At 38.2% G+C, this 26,761-nt stretch overlaps 1 protein-coding gene across 4 annotated transcripts in view; it reads left to right on the top strand.

Annotated features, from left to right (window-relative positions):
• KLHL7 (kelch like family member 7) overlaps positions 1–26,761 on the top strand; it is a 69,532-nt gene that overhangs the window by 28,887 nt on the left and 13,884 nt on the right. For all 4 annotated transcript variants that reach the window (XM_059396725.1, XM_059396723.1, XM_059396724.1 and 1 more), the window contains 2 exons: positions 438–612; positions 11,413–11,555. In XM_059396725.1, the coding sequence (XP_059252708.1) occupies positions 438–612; positions 11,413–11,555 (318 nt within the window). The remainder of the gene's footprint in view (positions 1–437; positions 613–11,412; positions 11,556–26,761) is intronic.

Genomic DNA, 26,761 nt, shown 5'->3' with positions numbered 1-26,761 from the left:
GAGAGGGATGGGAGGAGGAAGCAGGCTCCCTGCTGAGCAGGGAAAGACCAATGCAAGGCTCCATCCCAGGACCTTGAGATCATGACCTGAGCCGAAGGCAGAGGCTTTAACCCACTGAGCCACCCAGGTGCCCCAAGAAGTTACATTTTGTTTTAAAAAATCATAAAGTCAGTATCCTATATCCTCCTGTGATTGCATTATATAGTAGTAATTAGTTCTAAAATCTATCTACAAGAGTCATTAGAGCAGTGGGTAAACTATTGTGACTTACAGGCAAGTATTTGGGAATGAAAGAAAATATCTGAATAAAATATTGGGAATAAATGGTTGTATCTTCATGAGATCCTCCCCTAACCTTCAGTATGAGAGTAAATAGGTAATTGGAAATGTTGCTGCCTTCTAAGAACTTTATTTACTATGCTATTTTCCCTCCTTAGGTTTATGATGCTGCGGTCAGATGGTTGAAATATGATGAACCTAATCGCCAGCCATTTATGGTTGATATCCTTGCTAAAGTCAGGTTTCCTCTTATATCAAAGAATTTCTTAAGTAAAACGGTACAAGCTGAACCACTTATTCAAGACAATCCTGAATGCCTTAAGATGGTGATAAGTAAGTTGCCTTACTGTCCATCCATAACCTGATCCTATAGCTAGTTTCTCTTGAGCTTAAACACTTTAGAATGGATCAGACTCAGCGCAAGGGAAAAACATTCAAGACTTAGCTCTTTTAGATACTTAATCCATGGGGTTGTCAGCTCTTTACTTGGAGGAGACTTACATAAGCCCTTATTTTATAGGGACACTGTGATAGAAGGAAAAATTATTTATACCTTGTTTTCTTTTGTGTATGATAGCTTTCATGCTCTTCATTTCTGGTGTTTCCTTTTTTTTTTTTTTTTAAGATTTTATTTATTTATTTGACAGAGAGAAATCACAAGTAGATGGAGAGGCAGGCAGAGAGAGAGAGAGGGAAGCAGGCTCCCCGCTGAGCAGAGAGCCCGACTCGGGCCTCGATCCCAGGACCCCGAGATCTTGACCTGAGCCGAAGGCAGGGGCTCAACCCACTGAGCCACCCAGGCGCCCTCTGGTGTTTCATTTTTTATATTAGTCAACCAAATAGTATACTGTGATCACTTTTTCCTTTTTTTTTTTTTTTTTTTTTTTTCCTGGCCTAGAACTAATATCTGCCATACTTTTTCATTACTTAGTTTTTCTTGACTTGGAGGCTAAATAAATGTTCCTCTGTAAATGTTCCTTAATAAAATTGTACAATTAGACAATCTGTTGCTTTTCTTTTATTTCTTGGAAACATCCTTCATAGAGTCTTCTTTCTACATATTCCAGTATGGACTGTTTGCACTCTAACCTTAAGGCACACTTATCTTAGACTTCCCTTCTCTGCCATCCTGGATGTCCTTTCACTACTCTCGTAAGTTAGACCCACTGTCTTCCTGGACCCCAGGTGTTCCCCTTTCATAAGTCTCTCTATTGAATGGAATGTATCCCCTAAAAGGTTCCTGAGAAAGTATATCTGATAGTAAATATTTGGAGACTTGATGAATCTCATGTCTTTGTTTTACCATAAAGAGTTGAAGGATTCTTAAACTGGGTATAGAATTGTGTTGAAAATCATTTTCACTTAGAATTTTGAAGGCAGGGGCACCTGGGTGGCTTAGTGGGTTAAAGCCTCTGCCTTCAACTTAGGTCATGATCCCAGGGTCCTGGGATAGATCCCCGCATCGGGCTCTCTGCTCAGCGGGGAGCCTGCTTCCTTCTCTCTCTCTGCCTGCCTCTCTGCCTGCTTGTGATCTCTGTCTGTCAAATAAATAAATAAAATCTTTAAAAAAAAAAAAAAGAATTTTGAAGGCATTGCTCCATTATTAACTAGCTTCTGGTGTTATTTTTGAGAAATCTGTCAGTCTGACCCACTTACTTTTTTTATTCCTCCTTTGTAAGCATTTAAAATCTTTGGTGGGGGGGTGGTGCTCCTGGGTGGCTTAGTCGGTTAAGTGTCAGGTCTTGTTTTTTTGTTTGTTTTTGTTTTGTTTTTAATTTGGCAGAGAGATCACAAGTAGGCAGACAGGCAGAGAGAGAGGGGGAAGCAGGCTCCCTGCAGAGCAGAGCCCGATGCGGGGCTCGATCTCAGGACCCCGAGATCATGACCTGAGCAGAAGGCAGAGGCTTTAACCCACTGAGCCACCCAGGTGCACCCAGGTTTTTGCTTAAGTTCTGATCTCCTGAGTCCTGAGATCAAGCTTGGCCTCAGGCTCTGCGCTCAGCAGGGAGTCTGCAGCCAATCTTCTCCTTCTGCCCCTCCCCATCTTGTGCATGTGCATGCACACGGGGGCTCTCTCTCCTCTCAAATAAATCAATCTTTAAATATTTTCTCATATCCCTGAGGTTCTTCCGGAAGTTCACAATAATGTAACTTGATGTGACTCTTTTTTTTTTTTTTTTTTTTAAGTTATCATGTTGGGCATTTTCTATCATTTCAACAGATTTCTTTGTTCTCTGTTACTGGTATTGTGATTCTTCAGCAATTGAGTCTCTAATCTTGTCTCTCTTGTTACCCATCTTTGCTTCTTTGTTCGATCTTCTGAGAGGTAGCCTTAATTTTTCTATCAACACTTTTATTTCAGCTCTTTTTAATTTCTGTGAGCTTTTATTTATTCTCTGGTTTCTTATTTTTCATGGCTAAAATATCTTATTCTGAAGTAGCATTGTAGTACCTTTCATGCTCTCTTGTCTGTATTTTCTGTATTACCTTTGAATTTTGTTTTTCTCTTTTTGTTGCTATTGGAAGCTTTTCTTAGATGTTTGCTATCATCTGTGAGTCATATTTATAAGACTAAGTTATTATTAAACTAGTAGATAAGGCAGTGTATGTGCATGGGCTCCTTACCTCTTGGACTGAACTGCAGGGTAATCAGTGTAAACAGTTTCTTAATTGATGAGCCTTCAAATGTCAGTATCTGTAGATACTTTCTCAGGTAGCTAGGTATAGACAGCTGGGTATAGATATTCCTTGGTAGGGAATATTTTGATACATAAACTTAGTCCTTGTCTTCAGGCTTACACCCTTCTCTGTGTGATTCCTTGAGACCAGAGTATCTCCAAAGACCAGTCCTCACATATCCTACAGTGGAGAAGGCATGGCAGATTACCTGACTGTGTAGGAGACCTGGCAGTTCAAATGTTGTTTATTCAGAATTTTAGAGTTCTCTTATCTTCATCCCCACCCCACTTTCTGGGATACTTTCTATCTCCAATTAGGAATCTTTCCATGGTTCTGCAGGATAATTTGGCTTGCTTGTCATTGGCATCTTCTTCCACATCCATTTCGGTTTAGCATTCTATCTGCTACCGGTCAGTCTTCATTAACTAAGTTTTAGGGTTACAGACCTATTGTCAAAGGTAGAGTTTGTGTTTGTTACTTGCTTCCCTGTTGTCTGGGATGGCTTTTAAGAGAAGTGGAGAGAAAAAAGGTCTTAAAATGGCACATTCAATCTCAGGTTCTTTTATATTATATTTATATTATATCTCAGGTTCTTTAAATCTGAATCTGGCTTTAGAGGTTTAGTTGGAAATGTCTTCCTTATTCCAGGATGATTTTTTAAAAATTTTATAAATTCTTCTCATGCACTTAATAAATTTCTTCTTTTCTCTTTTTTTTTAAAATTTTAAACTTTATACCCAACTGAAATTTATTTGAATAAATAAGAATCTAGGTTGTTGGGTTTTTTTCCCTTTGTAAGTCTGGCAAGATGGCCCAGTATCATTTATCAAATAATTCATCTTTTCCCACTGATTTGAAACATCATAAACTAAATTCCCACTAATCTATACATACACAAAAATCAGTTTCTCTTCCATTTCATTCTGGTACCTTTTAATTATTGTTGTACCTCACTTAATTAAATTCTATATCCTGGAGAATTTATAATTTTCTTCTTATAACTTATACACTTAAAAAATTTTTTAGATATTTTTGTTGTTGCTATTATGAATTATATATTTTTCTTTGTATTAGTTGTTATTGATCCCTTTTAAAACTTTTTTCAGTTGATTTCTCTTTTTCTAGGGCTTTAATTTTTTATCTGCTAATAATGATAATTCTAGCTTTTCCCCCTATTATCTTGTTACATTGCCCTATTATTTTAAATGGCTTTTTCATGACAGTGTTCAATTAACTGATAATGGTGATAAATGGCAACCTTGTCTTTTCCTTACTTTAATGGGAATACCTTTAGTTCTAGTGGTGTGGACATGGGTTTTGACTGTCATTGGCTTATGTATGTGTGTGGTACATAGGTGGATATGAGTGGAGTGGATAGTAGGTGTCTATAATTAAGAAAGTACTTTTCCTAAATCTTAAACTTTAATAAACACCTGTAAAAGTTATTTGTTTCCTGAGTTTGAGGATTTTGGCAAGTATTTCTTTAGTGTTACTGTTTTAAAATTTGGTATGCATATTTAAGCTATGCAGAAAAGTATAAAAAATAATACAGATATTCATGAACTTACCTAGCACCTTAAGAAATCAATACAGATGAAGCATCCAGTGTACTCCTTCCCAGTGACCGCTCCCATTCTTCCACCTGAGAGGAAACAGCCCTGAATATGGTGTTTGATTACCATATGATTATTTAAACAGTTACCATATATATAGGCAGCATCTAGTACTGTTTCGCATGTTTCTAAAATCTATGTAAATGTTACACTGTATGTATTCTTCTGGAAATTGCTTTTAAAAATGCTTTGTAATTCTCATGTTTTCTCTTGTGACCAATAAGTTAAATAGAAGGGTGCTTTTAAATTAGCCTTTGGTTATAGATTTTACTTAATTGCATTGTGGTCCAGGAACATCATGATCAGATCTTTAGTATTTATTGAAAGTTGTCAATTTTTGTAAAGTTGTCATTTGTATCTTTTATGACCTAATTTTTTGGTCTAGTTAATTTATCAGTTACTGACAAAGTTGTATTATATTTACCCACTATAGTAGATTTCTCAGTTTCTTCTGTAATTCTGTTAATTTTTCTTTTATATATTTTGAGGGCTTATTAGTGTGAGTTTAGAAATGTTATCTTCCTAGTGAATGGGACCTTTTATCATTATGTAGTCATCTACTTTTTCCCTATAAGATTATTGCCTTTCTGTATTTTATTAGATATTTATATAACTAATCTACCTTTTTATCTGGTTAGTGATTTCCTGGCTTATCTTTATCCTTTTGTGAAGTCTTTTCAAACATTTTTTGTCCTTATATTTTAGGTGTATCTTTTTCAAAACAGCATATAGTTTGATTTTCTTTTTTAAACCCTTTTTGATTATCTTTTAACAGGTAAATTATATTCCATTTAATTTACTGTAAGTACTACTTATTTGAATTATTTCTAATGCCTTATTTTGCACTTTTTGTTCATCTCAGTTTTTCTGTACTTCTCTCTTGTCTCCTTTTGGGTTGAGGTTTTTCCCTACATTTTTTCCTTCTACTGTGTGAGAAGTTTTATACTCTGTGTCAGTCTTTTTAATAGTTATCTTTTCTATTTTAATACATGTACCTTAGACATTAATATTTCTACACTCCTCCATGGGGCACCTGGGTGACTCAGTCAGTTAAGCATCTGTTTTTGGCTCAGGTCATGTTCCAGAGTCCTGGGATTGAGCCCCATGTTGGACTGACTCCCTGCTCCATGGGAAGCCTGCTTCTCCCTCTCCCTATGCCTGCCGCTCCCCCTCCTTGTGCTTTCTTGCTCTCTCTCTCTCTGTCAAATAAATAAAATCTTTAAAATTTTTTTATTTCTACCCTCTCCAGAAGAAAACAAGGATCTTAGGACCCTTTAATTCAGTTTCTGTATTTACATGTTTATTTGTTCTGTAATTTAGTTCTCTTTTTCTAATTTTCCAGATGAGACATGGTAATTTTTTAATAATTTTTTAAAAATATTATGAGTGTTTAGATTTACCCATGTTTGCCAGTTTCTTTCCCCACCATTTCTTCTTGTGTCTTAGACTTTCCTTCTGGATTATTTTCCATATTTCTAAAGAACGTCTTTTACAAACTTCATACATTTATAGTCTATTTGTTGTAAATTGTTTTGGTTATCTGGAACTGCCCCCCCACCCCATGCTCTTCTTAAATGAAAGGTTAACTAGGCATATAATTCTAGATTGAATACTTTGAAGATCATTCATCCTGCTTTCATCATTACCGTTGGTCCCTGCTGTTCGTCTAGTTGTCATTCTTTGTAAATGATCTGGGTTTTTTCTACGGCTTTTTAAAAGTGCTTTTCTTTACTTCTGGTGTTTAGCGCCAAGTATGTGTGGGCATTCATTTCTTTGGTTTATCCTGCTTGGTATTTGTTTTGTTTCCTGAATTCAGTGATCTGTGTTTTTCATCATTTAGAAACTTCTCAGCCATTTTTTTTTTTTTTTTTTAGATAATGCCACTGCTTCGGGAATTCGAATTAGAAATGTTGGCAAGTCTTTACTTTGTGATTTCTAAACTTTTCATTCATCTTTGTCTCTTTGTGTTATATTTGGGATAAATCTTGAAATGTATATTCCAGTTCACTAATGCTGCTTTCATCTGTTTCTGTTCTGATCAGTTGTTTAACTTATCCTTTGAGTTTTGAATATTAGCTACTTAATTTTTTTCAGAGCAGCCTTGTCATTTTTTATGCTCTTTGCTCATGTTTTCCGTTCTTTCATTTCTATAAACATTTTAAATATAGTTATTTTGTGTTTTGTGTTTAATGAAGCTAATACCTAAAAAGTCTCTGAAGACCAGATGCTGCTGTTTGTTTGTTCTTTTGACTTATTCCTGTCTACTTAATTCCTTAAGTGTTTTGTAATTTTGGATTGTGAGCTTATATTTTTTTATCTTAATTTCCAAGAATATTGGGAGGCCTGGGTTAGACTATTGTGGGTCTTCCTGCTCTCCTCAAAAAGAAAATGGTATTTGCTTTTGCCAGGTGTCCTGGGGCATAAGAAAAAACAAGATTATGTTGAATCTTTCTTAACTTATGCATTCCTAGATGTGCAAGTAGGTAAATTCAAACCTCAAACCTGCACAAGGACAGGCCATCATTACAAATTCTTAGGAAGGAAACTACCTCACCTGGAGCTGAAATTTAAGTAGGCAAATTACAATTTACCTCTTTTGCCATAGGGCAGTTTGGTTTTTTGGCTTTTCTTTTTTTTAGCTTATCTTTTCATTAAAGGTATAATAATCTAAGTGATCTTGCTTTAGGCAATGATCTCAATTCTGACAGCTTACTTGTATAAATCCAAGACCTTATCTTCTCTCCCTCATACACCCAGTAAGATAATTTCTGAGTTTCTGATATTATCAAAAACCCTCATAGTGGTACCATTAGTACTTACCATTCTAGAGGTCTCTTAATGCTTACTATTCTAGACTTTAGTTTTCTCATTTTTCTCCCTCTGATCTTAGCTGTACATTTTCTTTGCCATTTTAACCATCTAGTTTTAAGTAATCTCTACCCCCCTCCCCAGTGTGGGGATTGAACTCAAAACCCAGAAATCAAGAGAATTGCATACCCTACTGACTGAGCCAGCCAGGTACCCCTTAACTGTGCATTTAGAAGAATGTGGGGGATAATGGTGCTTGGGTGGCTCAGTTAGTTAAGCATCTGCGTTTGGCTCAGATCATGATCCTGGGGTCCTGGGATTGAGCCCCATATCCAGCTCCTTTGCTCAGTGGGAAATCTGCTCAAGGGTTCTTTCCCTCCCTCCCTTTCTCTCCCCCCGTTCCTCCCCCTACTCATGTTCACTTGCTCTCAAAAAACAAAAAGAATGTGGGGGTTTTTTTTCTTTCTTTTCAAGATTTGTTTTCTTTTATTCTTTTTAAGATTTTGTTTATTTGAGAGGGAGAAGGGGTGTGAGCAGGGGGAATGGCAGCGGGAGAGGGAGAAGCAGGCTCCCCACTGAACAGGGAGCCCAATGCAGGGCTCAATCCCAGAACCCTGGGATCATGACCTGAGCCGAAGGCAGATGCTTAACTGACTAAGCCACCCAGGCACCCTTATTTATTTATTTTAGAGAGAGAGAGCACAAGCAAGAGGGGCAAAGAGAGGGAGAGAGAATCCCCAGCAGACTCCACACTGAGCACAGAGCCTGATGTGGGGCTTGTTCTCACAACTCTGAGACCACAGCCTGAGCTGAAACCAAGAGTTGGATACTTACGCAACTGTGCCACCCAGGCACCCCTAAAACAAAGTTTAAATGTTTATTCTTTCTGATGTTATAGTTATTTTGTACCAGGAAGTATTTGTGAAAGTCTGAACTGTCATACTGCTGTAAGTAGAAGTTTAGCTTATTCTTTAAAAATGCATGAAATACGAGTATACTGACTGCAGTATGCTGAGTTAAGTACACTCCTGCAACTCTCCTGGGCTCTTGAATTCCCATTCATCTTAAACCAAAAAACCAGTGTGGACAGTATCTACAAATGCAATCAGCAGTTAGATTTCAGTTAATGTGGTGAGCAAGAAAGTCTCTCATAGAAGGTAGTTAGAACCTACTTTGAACCAAAAGTTGTTCTTGGTACCTCATCTGGACATTTCATTTAAGGTATAGCTGGTCTTGGGACGCCTGGGTGGCTCAGTTGGTTGGATGACTGCCTTCGGCTCAGGTCATGATCCTGGAGTCCCGGGATCGAGTCCCACATCAGGCTCTCAGCTCCACGGGGAGTCTGCTTCTCTCTCTGACCTTCTCCTCGCTCATCATGATCTCTCTCAAATGAATAAATAAATAATCTTTAAAAAAAAAAAAATAAGGTATAGCTGGTCTCAGTCACAAAGTTTTAAGGAAATAAGTGAAAGAGAAATGAGCATTTTCCCTCCTGCCTAAGACATCTTTCTCAAGAGTGGCCTTAAGTTTGAATGTCTTAGTTATTAAATTGTATCACTTGCCTCTTAATTTGGAAGTCAAGTAAAATTTTTATTAAACACCTAGTTAACGATACTGTCATGATTTTCGGTATGTTGACCCAAGATTGTCCCTTAAATTGGAAAAACATATGATATATTCATACAATGGAATGCTTTGTATTCACTAAAAATATTTTAAATGAATAATAATTTAGAAATTTTTCATAAGTGGCAAAAGCATAAAACACACTTGTGGCCTGTGTGGAGCCCTCCTAAGAGCAGTAGCTCTCAAACCCGAGCATTTCTGGTTCCAAAGTCTTGGGGTATTATACAGTAATCTGGATTTTTAACAAATTTTCAGGGGCCGTTGCTGCTAGTGATGGTCAGGGAGCCACAGTTTAAGAGCCTCTGTCTTAGACCTAGAGTTGGGTGGCTGAAGAGGGGGTCAACAAACTACATGCCACAGACTGTAGCTAGCTAGCTCTGAGTTAAAAGTGGTCTCTGTATTTATAAAGTATTACAAAAACAAATGGAGAGTATGTGACAGAAATCCTATGTGACCTGCAAAGCCTAAAATATTTACTATCTGGCCCTTTTCCAAAGAAAGTCTGACCCCTGACCTAGAGCATGCACCGGAGCCTTAGCTGCAAAGGTTGCCTGCTGCTCTAATAAAAAGTGCTTTTACTCAAACTCTAAAATGAAGGAAATTCTAAATATTGATACTGATTTTCATTCACTCACAGACTTCTCCAGCCTGTCTCTCTTTTTTAAAGGCCCACACAGACTCATGAACAAGTGTTTTGCATGTGTTAAGAATTGTTGACATTATTTTTTTTATCAATAATACTACATATATAGTTCAAAACAATATGAAAGGGTATATAGTGAAAAGTATAGATCTCTCCATTAACCCTGCTCCCTATCCCCTTATCCCCTCGTGCTGGAGATTACAATCTTATATATCCTTCCATTGGTAGTCTGCATACACATTTACCTACATATACTTGTATAAATTACGTATTTAACTATATGCATAAAATATAAATTTTTAAAACACTAATGGTATCATACTGTGTATTCTGCTATGCTCTTTTTCATTCCACATTAGTTTTTGGAGATCATTCCCTCGGTACATATTACCCTTTTTTGGTTTTAACAGCCACTTATAATATTCCATTGTATGAATATACAGTAATTTTTAGCCACTTCCCTGACTGAACTTTTAGGTTGATAAACTCATAGAAGAATTACTGACTAAAGAGTGTGCATTTGTAATTTGGGGGAGATCATATATATTGCCTTCCATATAGTTTGTACCTGTCCACATCCCCACCAGCAGTGTGTAGGAAGCAGTGTGTGTTCCCCCACACCACACCTATAATATACCCTGTTTCCAGACAGTTTGATGATGGCCAATCTGATAAGTGAAGAAGTATGATTTACTTTATTTCTCTAACTAGAGCACTTGAGCATCTTTTCCTATGTTTAAGAGTAGTTTGTAGTTCTTTTTCTTGAGCTGTGTTTAGTTACTTAGTGGAATTTTCTATTAGTAACTGGTTTTAATCTTATTAATAGTGTTTCTTTCCAGTTGGTCTGTTATATGATTAATAAATATTTTCCTAGTTTGTCATTGTCTTTTGGTTTTGTTTCTTCTTTGTGCCATGCAGCAATTTAACTTAAAATTTTATGTAGTTAAGTCTGAAATGTTTTTTCATGTCTTCTGTGTTTTATGCCTTAACTTCCATATTTGGGGCCCTTTTTTTTTTAAGATTTAAAAAATTTATTTTAGAGGAAGAGAGAGCATAAGCTGGAGGTTCAGAGGGAGAGGAAGAAACAATCTCCAGCAGACTCCATGCTGAGCACGGACTCCAACGCTGGGCTTTATCTCACAACCCAGGGTCAGAACCTGAGCCAGAAACAAAGAGTCAGGCACTTAGCTTCTCCACCCGCTCCTGCTCACTTACTCTCTCTCAAATAAATAAGTCTTTCTAAAAAATCATCTAAAGAACCTACTTCTCCAAGTTTTTTATGTGCATCTAAATTACCTAGAGTTTTGTTTAGTATGTAGATCCTGATTCACTAAGCCTAGTAGATTTTGAAGTTCAGTAGTTCTAACAGACTCCCAGATGCTGAAGCTGCTGGCCTTTGAACCACATTTTAAGTGGCAGTACTAGTACCTGGACCATACCAACAGAATTTTTAATTTTTGAGTCTGTGGTGGTTTCAGAGATTTTTGGCAGCTATTGCTTGAAGAGCCAGATAATTCACTGGTATATAGTAAGTGGGTGGGGCATTCTTAGCATAGAAGTGATTGCTAAGAATAATAAATTGTTAGGACTCAGATCCTTACATGTTTTCTTGCCTCTTTGCCCCTCACTCTTTGCTTAAATGCTGTAGAGGGATAGTAGAAAAACAATTACAGAAATAAAAGCACTATGATGTTTGGTTATTTCCTTTTCAAAGAATTAAAGTGCCTGAAGTTTCTTGAAAAATTGCCATGTGTTTTTCTGCAGGTGGAATGAGGTATCATCTGCTGTCCCCAGAGGATCGAGAGGAATTGGTAGAAGGCACAAGGCCCAGAAGAAAGAAACATGACTATCGCATAGCCCTCTTTGGAGGCTCCCAGCCACAGTCTTGTAGATATTTTAACCCAAAGGTAACTAACTTTTGTTTTTGCTTTTGAAAACCCTTAGCACATAAACACTCAACTGCCATTGGTAATAATAGCTCATGCCTTCTAGAGAAGTTGCAGTTTATTTGTTCTTTCACATCTTTTGAGATACACAGTTCTCTTTGTTTAACAAATAAGGAATTTGAAGCTTAGTCAGATTTTAAATATTTTTGTAATTCATCCAAAGCACTGCATAGTAACCACTATCAGAGAAAATGGAAAACTAGTTTTCCTTCTTATTTTGTTAGCAGCTCCTTGCTTTCCTTATGTGTCATTTTCAATGAAAATGTTCTGGGGATATATGTGGTATTCTCTCTTTAGTAATTATGTTTTAATGTAAAATAATACATAGTAATTCTAGAAAATTTGGAAAATGTAGAAATAACAAAGAAAATAGAACAAAGAAATAACATTTAACAAAGAAATAACAAAGAAAAAAGATTACGTTACCTTTAACTCAACCATCTAGAAATGATCACCAATTTTAATGAGTTTTCCAGTATATGTTAATGCCATTTGGGCCAGCAAAGCCTAAGTCATAGGTCTAGAAACACAGTTTTTCTTAAAAGATTATTAGTTAAAACCTTGAGAGAGTCCACTCACATTTCTACCCCTTGTTTCTTAGACCTATGTGTTTTGGCTATGAAAGAGAGAATGCCGCATTTTGCTAGTTCTGTGTGTTTTACTGGGGCTGAGCAAATATCACAGTTATGAAAGACAGAACCTGTAACTCGTGTTAAATCTACCATATAATGGTCTGTTTCATCATTTTGTTGGCCCATTTTTTATTGATGATAGATACCTGATGAGTCCATTATCCTCTTGACATCAGGATACTTATCTGATACTCATTTCTTTGGAGGTATTCTATGTAATACTGTAGTAGAGACGAACAAAGCTTTTATAAAAACGCATATGATGCTGTCCAGAGCAAAACATTGTAAAGGTCAATCCAAATCCATAATCAGTATCCATTCTAATGAGGGTAGGGCATTGTCTCTTTTATCAGTGGAGGGGTCCCAGTGTAGTTAGCCAGGCCTTAGGTAACTAACTGGTTCCCCAAGGTGTGGTAACAAATCAAGGGCTTAGGACTGGTCCATATTCCTGATGAAATGGGCACTCTCTAGTATGGATAGCAGCATTGGCCTTAGGAACATTAGTTTCCATTGCTCCTGGCTTATGCAGCCTCTGTCACTGCCCCTGTGGTCACTCATAAACCCACTGAGCAAGCTTCAGATTGGAGAGGGAAGATAGAGATAATCCATGTGATTATTAAGAGACTTTGCTGAAGTTGTGGGTACTCCGGTAAGAATTCATATGGGATGCAAATTTGTGTCTTTTCTAAAGGGTCATCTGCATTATCCTTCCTCAGATCTTTCTGTCAGCAGTCTTACATTGTTACTTATTTCAGGTCTATATCCATTTAGGTAAACTTTATCAAGAATTGATAAAACCGTAGCCTTTCCTTCCTGAAGGGTATAAAGGAAAATAAAAGGAACTACTTAAGATTCTGCCAGATCAGGTGCCTGGGTGGCTCAGTGGGTTAAGCCTCTGCCTTCGGCTTAGGTCACGATTCAGGGTTTGGGGATCGAGGCCTGCACTGGGCTTTCTGCTCAGCAGGGAGCCTGCTTCCCCCTCTCTCTGCCTGCCTTTCTGCCTACTTGTGATCTTTCTTTCTCTGTCAAATAAATAAATAAAATCTTAAAAAAAAAAAAAAAAAGAAAGAAAGAAAAATAAAAAGAAAGATTCTGCCTGATCATATTCACAGACCTGTACCCCTGGGGCTAATAATACGTTATATGTTAATTTAAGAAAAAAATAGATTCTGCCTGATCAGAAGGTTTCTTCTCAGTTGTCCCTCAGTACCATTCTGAAGGGACTATAATGCTTTAAATGTCTACTCTTGGCTAGTATTATCATAAATGGACCAAGCTCAGGTCTCTCAAATTTATCAGCTGATATATAGGGACCACCTCTATGAAGACACAGAGGTGAGGGAGAAGGCCTCCTAGGAAAGGGTGTAATTAGCTCATTTGGGTATTCTGTGCCTTTGAGATCTTTGTAAGCCCAGGGTTGTGTTTAAATACCACATGACTGGTTGAAGGTATGCTATTTGGTAGATCAGGTAAAACTGTTCAGTGTGTTAATAGTGTGGTTACCTGATTTCCCTTGATGTCAAACGTTTGCTGTCTGTCAAGACCCACTGGCCAGCCAGGAGCTATTTCCTAAAAAAAAAAAATGATACCTGCTTAAAGGAGGTTGGCTTAGCTCCAGAATCCCAGATCATGCTCTGTGGTCATATTGGAACATGGCCCAAGCAATAAGCTGCGTCCTAGTCAGTATCCGGATGTCTCAGGATCACAAAGTAACCTGAGCAGCCAAGCCATTTTACTGTAGCCTGTCCCACTTAAAAAGCTGTCTCCTGCTCTAGCTTTTCCTTGCAACTGGCAGCATTTTGGTTTACCCACTAAAAGTATTTAAGTGGGACACCCAATTACAGGATACGCCATCTGTTAATATGTAGGAGGTACTTGGCACAGCAAGGTATATCCTTTGTTTCCAAGGAGCTATACCAACATGAACTTGACACATTTTATCTTAAGAGACCAGATGATAAATATTCTCAGGGTTTTCATACATGAACAAATGGGCATGGCTGTGTTCCAATAAAACATTATTTACAGAAACGGGCAGTGGGCTGTTAGTTTGCCAGCCTTAGTTTGCCAGCCCCTGCTCTAGACCTGTGGGCATCTAAGAGCTTTATAGTGACCATCACTGTATTATAGGATAAACTTCTGTCAAGCACTTGTCTTACCATGTCCTGTTCTACAAACCTGATCAGTATTATGGGCATCAATACATGAGACCGTATGAGACTACCCTTGGTAAAGTGAGAAGGGACCAAGGCTCCTGCAGCTTATATTATAGCACACAGAGAGTCAAGAGATCCTTGAGGTCAGACCTGGAAATTATTTTGTTTTTCCTGCCAGTCAAAAAAGTCCCATCTAATTGTCTGAGTAGACACTAAAAGAAATATACATTAGCCAAAGTGTTAGCTATATGCCAAGTTTTAGTAGTTGTTTCAATCTGGTCCAGGAAGAAGACCACCCTGGCACTGCCACAATGATTAGAGGCACTGGTCTTGGCAGTTCAAAGCAGCAGTTCCTCCTCTGTTTCGGTAGAGGAGGTCGTCTTACCAAAGAAGGCTTCTTCTGTTTACTGTAAACTTAACATCACGATTCATAGAGTGGATATGCTGGCAGATAGCAAAAAGACCTCTCCAAGAACAAAGGATCAGAATTGGATTGGCTAAACACCATTATATTTGGACTGTCCATATTGGGCTGCTCTTAGCCCATCGATCTGTGTCTCGCCCATTCCTCCATCTCCAGAATATAAGCTGACATTCTTACAAAGACATCTAGCTTCCTTTCTCAGTAAAGACTGGTGTCTGGCAGGTACCACAAGGCTTCATGGCCTATGCAGTACAATCCAGTAAGCACAGTGGTATTGTGCTTAAGAGATTGATACACCTTCTATTTCACACCAGGTAAGGTTAAGACTCTTAACATACCAGTGCCTATTTAATTTCAGTGTTTTTTGATTTTTCAGGATCCTTTTGAATTAAGAGCAAGTAATTTATAAATGTGGTGTGTTTTTTCCAAGCAAAAATTGAGATCCTAGGACTTTATAATTCTATGAACTACAGCTTTCAGGTGTTGACAATAATCCCCTCTTGTTTTCCAAAGTCTAACTATGGTATTGGTTTCTACAGTTAAAAGCAAAAAACCTAGCTACACTTATGAGCATAGCATAACATACAGACTTGAATCACTATGTTGTGACCTAAAACTAATATGACATATGTCAGCTATACTTCAGTTTTTTAAAAAGACAAACTACATTTCAGTAGGAAAAAAATTACATTAAAGGAGGTAGCTCTTGTGGTGGACAGAGGGACAGGAGAATCCTGATTTCATTTAGGAGACAGTATACATTGTTTCTAGTATATGGGAAATGTGGAATGACTCTTAGCACTTTATTTTTGATCTGTAGTTCTAACACTTTCCTTGATTTTTTTTTTTAATTGGACAGTTGAAAAGAAGCATATATTCTCCACAACCCTGGAAATGAGACTGTGACTTCAGAATTCCTATTTGCTCTTATCAGTGATGCATACATACTTATTGCTCTTTTGTATACTCAACCAAAAATTTTTAGACTTTCCATGAATAATTCAAATAATTGAGGAAGTAACTACCAATAAAAATATCCTCATTCTGTCATTTATCTCTTATGCCCTGAAGCTAACACCATTAGAATCCCACTTCAGTGTTTATTAAATGTGTCTATTAGAAGTACCAGGCCTTCCCTTGTTTTTGCTATAAAACTTTATCCTGAAGACTTTTACCCATTACTATTTTTGTATATAATATTTTAATATAACTTAATTAGTCAGTATTCTAGTAAAATAATTGGGAAGGCTGATTTCATTATAAGTTGTTATTATCTATCTTGAATCTGCCTAAATGAACATTATTTCATCATTGACTCAAGTAGATTGCTTAATGAAAAGTACTATACAGGAATTACTTTAAAATTCTTGAACTTAATCTTCAGAAATTAGAATTCAGAAATTCAGATTTGGTCTTCATTAAGTGAGACCCATTTGTGTGTGTCCTATACTAGCCTCAAATTTCTCATTTTCAGAATTGATCTCTTTTGAAGGGGCGATTGAAGCAGTATATTATTTAATTGAATTATTCAGAATTAAGACAGTATCCCTATAAACTGATTTTTTTTATTTTTCCTAGGATATCACTGATGAGAGGAGGCAAATATTTGTATTAATGGCTGACTGAAAAATGATAAAATCTTAATTTTCTTTCCTCAATATTAATAGAAAAATGTCTTGGGTTATTATATAAAATTGAAATTAAATACTTCTTGCTATGGTCCTTTTATAAAGCTTATTGAGCCTCCATTTCCCCACCTCTACCTGTTTTTAAAGTTTTCAAGTGCTTAGTCATTACTGAAAAAATTGTTTATATGTAACCAGTGCTCTATTCTCTTAGTATTGGTATTCTCAAGTTGTAGAATGAGAATGTCTTAACGATATTGATCCCTAAATAAAAATTGACTTAACAGACCAGTTTTTATTTGGACTCTTCCTGTAGATAAAACAGTGAGCTCTTAAGGGCAAATGAGTTCTTTGCAAATGTTTTGGTTCACCACTTTAATATGGTAGAGAAAAAGGGATTTTGCACACTCCCTGCCAAAAACAAATAAAGACTAAGACCAGTAGGGTAAGGGCCAGAGCCTATAAATTACAAAGGCAGAAAACCATATGGTGCCATATCACATCAGGTTCAGAAGGTTTACCCTGAGTACATTTTCTTATTCAGAACTCTTAAGTAGACCCATCGCTGAGCTTAGTGTCTGGCCCAATGTGGATACTCAAGTTCAAAAGGATGAATAAATCAGTGTAATTTGGTATGACATTTCACAAGCAATTTTGTCAGTTGGTTTTATAGAACTGGATTTAAATATGGATGGGCCCTAAATCAAAAGAAATGAAGTTACCTTCAACTTAGCACACATTTTCCTGTTGGAAATATTGTTTAACATAGGCACTGCAGTGCTTTTTCTCAGAGTATCGTAGCCACCTGACCTCTTAAAATAGCCCTTTCCTGAGGAGATAGTCCCACTCTGTGATCAGGGTGGAAATGGGCAGTTAAACATTGCATATGACTATGGAAGATAGGTACATAAAGAAGTGTACACTTTAAAAAATTAACAAGGCTTTTATAAGAGTATATCAGTAGTGCTTGCCACCAGCAAAAGAGTGCCATAGAAGCGGTATACGGAGGTAAAAGGTGAGCACTCCTAAAATGATCAGGAGCACCTACAGGAACAAAATACCCAACATGGGCAGTAGTCATCCCAAGTGGATTGGTCATAAAACTGCATGCCCAGAGGCTGAAATTGTTGGAATGCAAGTGTGGGTCACCATGGGTATTCCTTATGCTTCCTTAGTTGTCATTATATTAGGCCCCCAGTGGTAACATGTCCTCTGCAGCTTGTGCACATTAAGTGTTCCTCAAGCTTGATTGTTTGCGGGCATTTTGGTTAGACAGGTGGTCTTCACGTTCATGTGGAAGAGACTGGAATGTATTCTGAAATAAATTCTCAGCAGAGTGCTCTGCCTTCCTAGAATGTCTTCCAAGATATTGAGAGCCTCTGTTCTTCTCTTTCCACGCATCTACCCCACACGCTGTTCTATAGTTTTGTTCTGAAATCAACCTGAAAGCCCATTGCATCCCACGAAGTTCCCCCTTCAGGGATCTGTTTCCTTTTTCACTGCATCTACAAGAAACCCCGGGGAAATATGACTAACCACAGGAGTGATGATGTCATACTCATTCTCTTCAAGCCATAATTATCATAAATTAACAGATCAGTCTCCTAAAAGAGCTGGGAGAGAGCAGAAATGGAGCTGTAGGTGTTTGAGTGGGGGCTGTAAGTGGGTAGGAATGAAGAAACTAAAAATGGTATCTGTGTGTGGTGGTATTTTAAAGGACTCCAGCCATCCTGGAATTAGCTGGAGAGTAGTGGGCATATGAACACAGGACTACAGGGGTAAGGGTCAGGCTGAGGGTAACCAACAGAGAAGGAGATAAATTTTCACTATTTACTATACCATGTCACTTGAAAATTTCTCTTAGCTATCCTGGTAATTTTTCATATGATGAAGCAGAAGCAAAGTAAGATATGTCATCCTAGGAGTATTAAAACATGTCTGAATAGGTTTGTTGTGATTATTTTCTTTGAGTATTTATGATCAGTTGTAAGAGATAATTATCCTCAGCTGTTAGAAACAACAGAGCACATTACAGATGCAGAAACATGAAGCAGTTGGAGGCTGAGGTCAATGAGGTGGCCACTGAACATAGCCATTTAAAAGTCCCAGTATGGGGGGTGCCTGAGTGGCTCAGTTGGTTAAGCATTCAGCTCTTGATCTCAGCTCACGTCTTGATTTTAGGGTTGTAAGTTCAAGCTCTGTGTTGGGTTCCACACCCAGGGAGGAGCCTACTTAGAGGAAAAGAGAAAGTCCAAAAATGGAACAGGCATTAACAGCCTTATTGATTTGAAGAACTCCCCCTGAATTAGATTTGTCCATGAAAGTTTCATGAAGGTTTTCTTGAGGGCAACTTATTGGTAGAGTTTGGATAGGGGGAAAAAGACTAGAATATATTGAATCCTAAGTATGAAGGCATCTTTTTGGCTTGATAAGTATGGCTTCCAAAGCATTACTTAACTGAATGGAATCTAACAACTGTAGATTCCATTTTTGTTCTTTAAAAAATTTTGTGATTTAAAAGATTTTGTGCTTTAGAAAAAAAGAGATTAGACAGGTGGAAGAACTGAAGGACTAGGCCATTGGTCTTTTTTTTCTTTTGTGAAGTTTTTTTTTTGTTTTTTGTTTTTTTTTTTTGTAAAGGAAAGCAGCTCTTCTGCAGAAAGAGCATTTCGAGTTTAGGTATATAAACTTAGGTAAATTGGCTAGTCTTTCTAAACTTCAGTTTTCTGGTCTGTTAACAAACTGAAATCTCAGGATTTGTGTGGGTTTCTATTGTTCATTAGACTCCACCTTTTCTTTGATCTTCATGTACTCAATTTCTCCCTGCCATCTTTAGGATTCCTCACTTTCCATATTTAAATGTAAAAAGGCTTACCATCTTCATTTCTTCATTTTGTTTGTCCCCCCAACTGGAGCCCCTTGGCATTAGCTCCTGTACTCCACACATCTGAGACAGAGCAGGTGTTTGTCCCTTCATGTGGACTGTTTATTAAATGCATATGTTACTACATTTTGAGATTTGAAATAATCATTTAAAAGGTAATATGCGGGCACCTGGGTGGTTCAGTGGGTAGGCCTCTGCCTTTGGCTCAGGTCATGATCTCAGGGTCCAGGGATCGAGTTTTGTGTTGGGCTCTCTGCTCAGCAGGGAGCCTGCTTCCCCCTCTCTCTCTGCCTGCCTCTCTGCCTACTTGTGATTTCTCTCCCTGTGTGTCAAATAAATAAATAACATCTTTAAAATAAAATAAAGGGTAATATGCCTTCCTGTGCCAAGATTTAAGATAACATGTCAGTATTCATCTAAAGGCAAATCTTGTGTTGAGATAACTGGCAGAGTACTAGCACAGGGATAGTTCCCTCCTATTTCATTTGTTTTCTACTCAAAGGACAAGCGATATTACTGAACATAATATCCTTCTTGGGTTTCACTTTTGGGTTTCATTTCATATTTAAATTTCTAAGTAGTTTAGGTTTGAGTCTTTGGTTTTTGGTGATACGGTTTTCATCTATGAGTGGAAAAGAAGAACATTTTGTGACTTTATAAAGAAGCAGTACTCTGAATCAGTAATCCCCTTTAAGCTGGTCTCTGGCCTTACTTCAGACTCCTTACTCATGTTAACAGTCCTTAACAGCTGAGAACTGACCACTTACAGGTTTGCTGTTCCTGGTTTTATCTAGCTGTTTACAACAGCATAGTCATGCCCCTCCCACCCTACCCAGCACCCACTATGGAAGCCATTTTTTTCTAACTACAATACTGTATTTCTTGAAGAATTTAGATTACAGGAGTGGTTTCTCCTAATGGCTGATTATCAAACCCCTTTCTGGACTTTAAGAGGTTAATATGTTTCCAGAAATATTTGTGTGACCCTGTTGAAAATGAGTATATTTCAAAATGGGTACAACCTGTGAAATTACTTGGCATGATCAAGTGTTTACTTCTGAAGACCAGAGTGCCCTAGTAAGTGTGCCATTTGGAAGGAAGGCAAAGACTGTTTTTGATCTGTTTTGTTGAAATGCAGTCTCAGAATATAGCAGCTGATAAGTTTTTCAGTTCCTAAACCCTTAAATTAATTTTTTAAATACTATTTTGTCTTTTTTTTTTTTTTTTTTGAAGATTTTATTTGTTTATTTGACAGAGAGATAGCACAAGTGCAGAGGGAGAGGGAGAAGTAGACTTTCCACTGAGCAGGGAACAGGATGCAGCAATGCAGCACTGGATCCCTAAGCCAAAGGCCAATGCTTAACCAACTGATCCACCCAGGCACACCTTCTTAAATTAGTTTTACTTTGACTTTTTTGTTAAAACATTTAGCACTGTTATAAGCATTTGCTCTGAGAAGTTGTTTTCCTTTTACCATGTTTTTGGCACCATTGCCTGGTTGTTATATTTACTTTTTCTGTTTAAAACAAACAAACAAAAATGGGCACCTGGGTGGCTCAGTTTGTTAAGTATCTGCCTTCAACTCAGGTCATGACCCCAGGATCCTAGGATCCAACCCTGCATAGGGCTCCCTGCTCAGCAGGGAGTCTCCTTCTTCCTCTTCCTCTGGCTCTCCCTCTGGCTCTCTGGCTCTCTCTCTCTCTCTAATAAATAAAATCTTTAAAAAAAAAAAATGCTCGCTCTAGAAAATTCAAATATAGCATGATGTAAAAGAGAAAGCCAGGACAATCGCAGTATCAAAAGACATCATCAACACCATTCCAGTCTTCTCCATTTTACATATATGGGATCATACTATATGTGCTGTCTTGCAGGAACTATTTTTACTCTTTTAGCATTTATATTGTGGAGTTATTTTCATGTCAGCAAGAGAGTATTCCATCATAAGGATATAGCATAATTTATCTAAGTCTAAGGATATACTATAATTTGTTTAATTCTTATCTTCTTCATGCTCATCTGGCCTATTTCCTATTTTTTCCTGTTAAAATACCCCTGAAGTGAAACATCTTGTATATGCCAGCTTTATACACTGTCCCAGTTTTTCCTGTAGGGTAAATTCCTGGGAGAAGAATTGTTCTAGCAAAGGATAAAGATAGAAACTATTTTGATTTACCAAAAAAGTAAAGAAAAGCCTGGTTTCTAACATCAGGTACTATTTGTTGGTTGGTCATAGATTTCCTGTCCCTCAGTAGTGCCACCAAACGACCAGGGGCCAGAGTGACAAGATGCTTTCTGGAGTCCGTGTGGTTTAAAGGCAGTCCTATAGTGAGGAACTGGTTCAGATTAGGAGCCATGTGCAGGATCTACAGTCTTTGACCTTTAGAAAGTATAAAATGAAGAGGGCTCAGCTGGATGAGACATTTACACAAATGTGGCCTAACATCCAATAGAAATATTCCCTTCAATATGCTAAGCCCTGGGCTTTAATACCATACAAAGACAGGGGGAAATCCCAGTTTTTCAGAGAAGCTGTGGTTTTAGTGCTTAAGCATTGCTTTTCTTTCTTTCTTTTTTTTTTTTTAAAGATTTTATTTATTTATTTGTCAGAGAGAGTGAGCACAAGCAGACAGAGAGGCAGGCAGAGGCAGAGGGAGAAGCAGGCTCCCCGCTGAGCAAGGAGCCCGACGTGGGACTCGATCCTAGGACGCTGGGATCATGACCTGAGCCGAAGGCTGCTGCTTAACCAACTGAGCCACCCAGGCATCCCCAAGCATTGCTTTTCTAAGTGATAAGATAGGGAGGCTGTGCAGAAGGACCTCAGTGGCCATCCTGCCAACATCCTGATTTGTATGATTTGTAGATGAGGCTGGTTCACTTCCTTTGATGTTAAGTGAGATGCCCAGAGTAACTTAGCTAGAAATATAGCAGGAACAGAACCCATATTATTCCATTCCCAGTCCAGTGTTCTTTCTAGGAGGCCCTGTAAGAAGATTTTTTCTTTAAGATTTTATTTATTGGGGCGCCTGGGTGGCTCAGTGGGTTAAGCCGCTGCCTTCGGCTCAGGTCATGATCTCAGGGTCCTGGGATCGAGTCCCACATCGGGCTCTCTGCTCAGCAGGGAGCCTGCTTCTCTCTCTCTCTCTCTCTCTCTGCCTGCCTCTCCATCTACTTGTGATCTCTCTCTGTCAAATAAATAAATAAAATCTTTTTAAAAAATTAAAAAAAAAAAGATTTTATTTATTTATTTGACAGAGAGAGAGATCACAAGTAGGCAGAGAGGCAGGCAGAGAGAGAGGGGAGGAAGCAGGCTCCCCGGTGAGCCAAGAGCCCGATGTGGGGCTCGATCCCAGGACCCTGGAATCATGACCCGAGCCAAAGGCAGAGGCTTCAACCCACTGAGCCACCCAGCTGCCCCCCTGTAAGAAGATTTTTAAAGAAGCAGAGCAGTGTAGGAGTTAAGAGTACAATTTTGGAGTCCAACAAATTTGGACTTAAATACTGGGTTCACCACTGGGTTCACCACTTTCTAACTCTGTAACCTTTGACATGGTACTTAACTTTCTAAGATTTTGTTATCTATTAGATAAGGTTCTTACCTCATAGGATTATTGAGGAAATTAAATAAAATAATGTTTTAAGGTATTTCAGTATAGTTCCTGGAAAGGGCACTGCTCTATAATGAATTAACTAACTGTTAGCTCTTTGTTCAGGGATGCTTTCTAAATCATTTGGACCCTAAGATATTGAATTTTAGGGCTGAAAGGGAAGGGCCCTAAGATCGTCTAGTTCAGTCTTTTTGTTTCAAAGGATTAGGGAACTAACATCCCTGAAAGGTGAAGTGACTCTGTATGACCCACAGCTTCTCCACAGCCTAGCTCAGTGCCTGTGTTTCCCAGCTCCACAGAGCTGCATTCTTTGTGACCTTCTGAAATGAATGAAGCCAGAAGTGTTTATGCATTTTTCATGAAACTGCTTCTAGGGATGTTCTTGCATCTGGTATAAACCTGCTTTCTCTATGGATTGTTGCCGTAGTTCTAGGATTATTTTTTTAAAGATTTTATTTATTTATTTGACAGAGATCATAAGTAGACAGAGGCAGGCAGAGAGAAAGAGGAGGAAGTAGGCTCCCTGCTGAGCAGAAAGTCCGATGTGGGGCTCAATCCTAGGACCCTGGGACCATGACCTGAGCCGAAGGCAAGGCTTTAACCCACTGAGCCAGCCAGGCGCCCCTCTATGATTATTTTTTAAATAGCTCTTAGAAACTAAGGGGTGCCTGGATGGCTTAGTCAGTTAAAAGTCTGCCTTAGGTTCAGGTCATGATCCCAGGGTCCTGGCATCGAGCCCCAGTTGAGGCTGCCTGCTTAGTGGGGAGTCTGCTGCTCCCTCTGCTTCTGCCCCTCCCCCTGCCCGTGCTCTCTTGATCTCTCTCTCTCTCTCTCTCTTAAATAAATAAATAAATAAATAAATAACAGTCTTTTAAAGAAAAGAAACTAAAATTAGTCAGATAATAGCTTAACAGAAAGTACTTATAATTTAGTAATCTTAAACTCAGATTACATTGACTCCTTGACGTTTCTCCAGAAATCTTAAGGTTTTACATTTTTCTTAATTTTGCTTTCCTTTTTTCCTAAGATCCGTCTTATTTTTGCTTTGTTTCCCCTCAAAATTATCCAAAATAAAATTCTCAAGTCTTATAAATAAAAAGTATTTCTTTTATTTTGGATTTGGTTATCTTGATTATTGAAATCTATATCTGTGGTGTCTCTATTCTTTGAAGACTCAATGTGTTTTTTGAATGCAGATTAGTATAAAATCAGTCCTTACTCTCAAGGAAAATAGCAGGCTGGTGTTTTTGCCTTAAGGGATTTAGAGAAGCTATTACAGCCCCTCACCTGAAGAAGCATTCACTGTTGGGGCACCTGGGTGGCTCAGTGGGTTAAGCTGCTGCCTTCGGCTCAGGTCATGATCTCAGGGTCCTGGGATCGAGTCCTGCATAGGGCTCTCTGCTCAGCAGGGAGCCTGCTTCCCTCTCTCTCTCTGCCTGCCTCTCAGTCTACTTGTGATTTCTCTCTGTCAAATAAATAAATAAAATCTTTAAAAAAAAAAAAAAGAAGAAGAAGAAGAAGCATTTCACTGTCTTGTAGCCTCTCACTGCTGCTGGAAAATCATCCAGGACAGGATGTAATGGAGTGCTCAGTCACCAAGTCCAGACTTTAGTGTGGTGGGGGATTCAGAGCAAGGCAGTCAGGGAAGCCTGCAAAAAGGAAAGAAGTCTTGACCTTGAGCTTGAAAAAAGTCTAGAGTGTATATATCACAACAGAGGAAAGAAAGGCTAACTAGGATGAGAGAAGACAGAACTTTTACGTGAATGTGTATGCGTATGGATGCATAAATGGGTGATAAGTCAAAACTTCCTTCTACCTTTGTTTTTTCCAGGCTTTCCAGTTTTCCCATTTTCCTATCTTCTCCTCAGCCAAGCACAGAGCCTTGCATGAAATAGATACTCAATAAAACTTAACTGAATTAGATTATGTTTTTAGAATAACAGTTCTCTGCCTGCACACATACACTGTAACTCTACTGCTGTGTATCTATTTTATTGCTGACATAAAAGCTGCATGTCCCTGTAGCTTGACCTGTAGCCTAGGAGCTTAGGAAACCTTAAGCAACCCTTCTTCTACGTGCGGGCCCCAGGTTGGGAGTAGTCCCATCACTAAGATAAGACCTGGCATTCATATCTATGGAACCTGTAAGTCTGACTTCTCATCTATATTTTTATGTTCTCTGCTTGCTTTCTCAACTACGCACATTACCTCCTAGGCAGTATAACAAATTACTAAAGGGCAAACATCAAATCACCTTCTTAGCATTCTCTTTTGGGTGAGGAATTGATTGGGAAAATTTGACTTTCCAGTGAGATCTACCCATACACACAGACGGGAAAAAAATCCCCCCCCCCTTCATTTATATAGCCACAGCCAGGTGTTTTCAAACACAGGTGCATTTGACCCCTGGTAGGTATATTTAATGAGCTCAAATGTTAAAACATTAAATTTTAGCTGAAATGAAATTATACTTGCATTCTAGGTAAAATGTTTGCAAAGGTCATTTCATCTGCCTAGAAGATAAACTATTGGAATATTAAATATAGTCAGTATTGATCAGACTTAAGTGTCTAACATGTACTCTGACCAGCGACAGAATTTGGAGAGATGAAAAAGACTTAAAAACTTGAGGATGGGCACCTGGGTGGCTCAGTGGGTTAAACTTCTGCCTTCGGCTTAGGTCATGATCTCAGGGTCTTGGGATCGAGTCCCGCATCGGGCTCTCTGCTTGGCAGGGAGCCTGCTTTCTCCTCTCTCTCTCTGCCTGCCTGTCTGCCTACTTGTGATCTCTCTCTGTCAAATAAATAAATAAATAAAATCTTAAAAAAAAAAAAAAAACCAAAAAACTTGAGGGTATCTAAGGAAGTCAGAGCCCATATTACAAGTAGATAGAAGCATGTGCCTTTTTGCCCCCCACCCCACCACACACACACACACACACACACACACACACTGGCTAATCATTTTTCCTTTGGGCTTTACAGTTCCAAGAGAGCAGTTTATTTTAATTCTTAAATCTGGAGCCTAAGCCTTATACGACTGGTACATATAAGCACTCATTTATTTCTTACTCAAATCCTTGAGGAGTAATAGAAAATTAGAACTATTCTGTTACCAAACTCTTGGGAATTATTCCCCCTTTTTTTGGAACTGTATCCTTTGTCTCATTGTTCAAGCTCATTTAGCTAAAAGAAAACATTTTGTTTGTGTTTTTAATCCCAGCTCCTACATGGTCAGTTATTTTTAATCTGAAGGGTAGTATATCTTAGAGATCATTCAAAAGAATCTATCGCCCACTTTCTCATCCTGAAATTAAGGAAGAGCAAGGAAAGATAATGTTCTTGTGGCTATCTTTAGAAATTATAGATAAGTTCCCATATTACTTTCTAATAATATCAAATAAATTGGGTATAGGAGTGGCAAGACTTGAAATTCACTGAGTTAACAGTGTATCTTATTAATGAAACTATTTTTCTGCTAACGAACTTTGACAGGTAGGAATATGAATATATTTCAGAATATGTAAGAGAATTTTTAGTTTGCTTTTGAGGGATCACGCCCTGTTGAGTATAGTAATTATTTTCTCTCATTTTTTTTCATTCTATGGTATGCAACTCTAAGAAAACAAATTTTAAAAATAATTTTCCCCAGGGGGTACCTGGGTGGCTCAGTCGGTTAAGCGTCTGCCTTCGGCTGAGGTCATGATCTCAGGGTCCTGGGATGGACCCCAGCATCAGGCTCCCTGCTCAGCGGTGAGTCTCCTTCTCCCTCTGCCCCTCCCCCCAGCTCATTCTCACTTGTGCGCTCTCTTCCTCTTACCCTCCCTCTCTTTTCAAAT

The sequence above is a fragment of the Mustela nigripes genome, chromosome 4, assembly GCF_022355385.1.
Source record: "Mustela nigripes isolate SB6536 chromosome 4, MUSNIG.SB6536, whole genome shotgun sequence".
Classification (NCBI taxonomy): Eukaryota; Metazoa; Chordata; class Mammalia; order Carnivora; family Mustelidae; genus Mustela; species Mustela nigripes.
The sequence above is the reverse complement of the archived record's forward strand: the minus strand, read 5'-3'. Positions and strand labels throughout refer to the sequence as shown.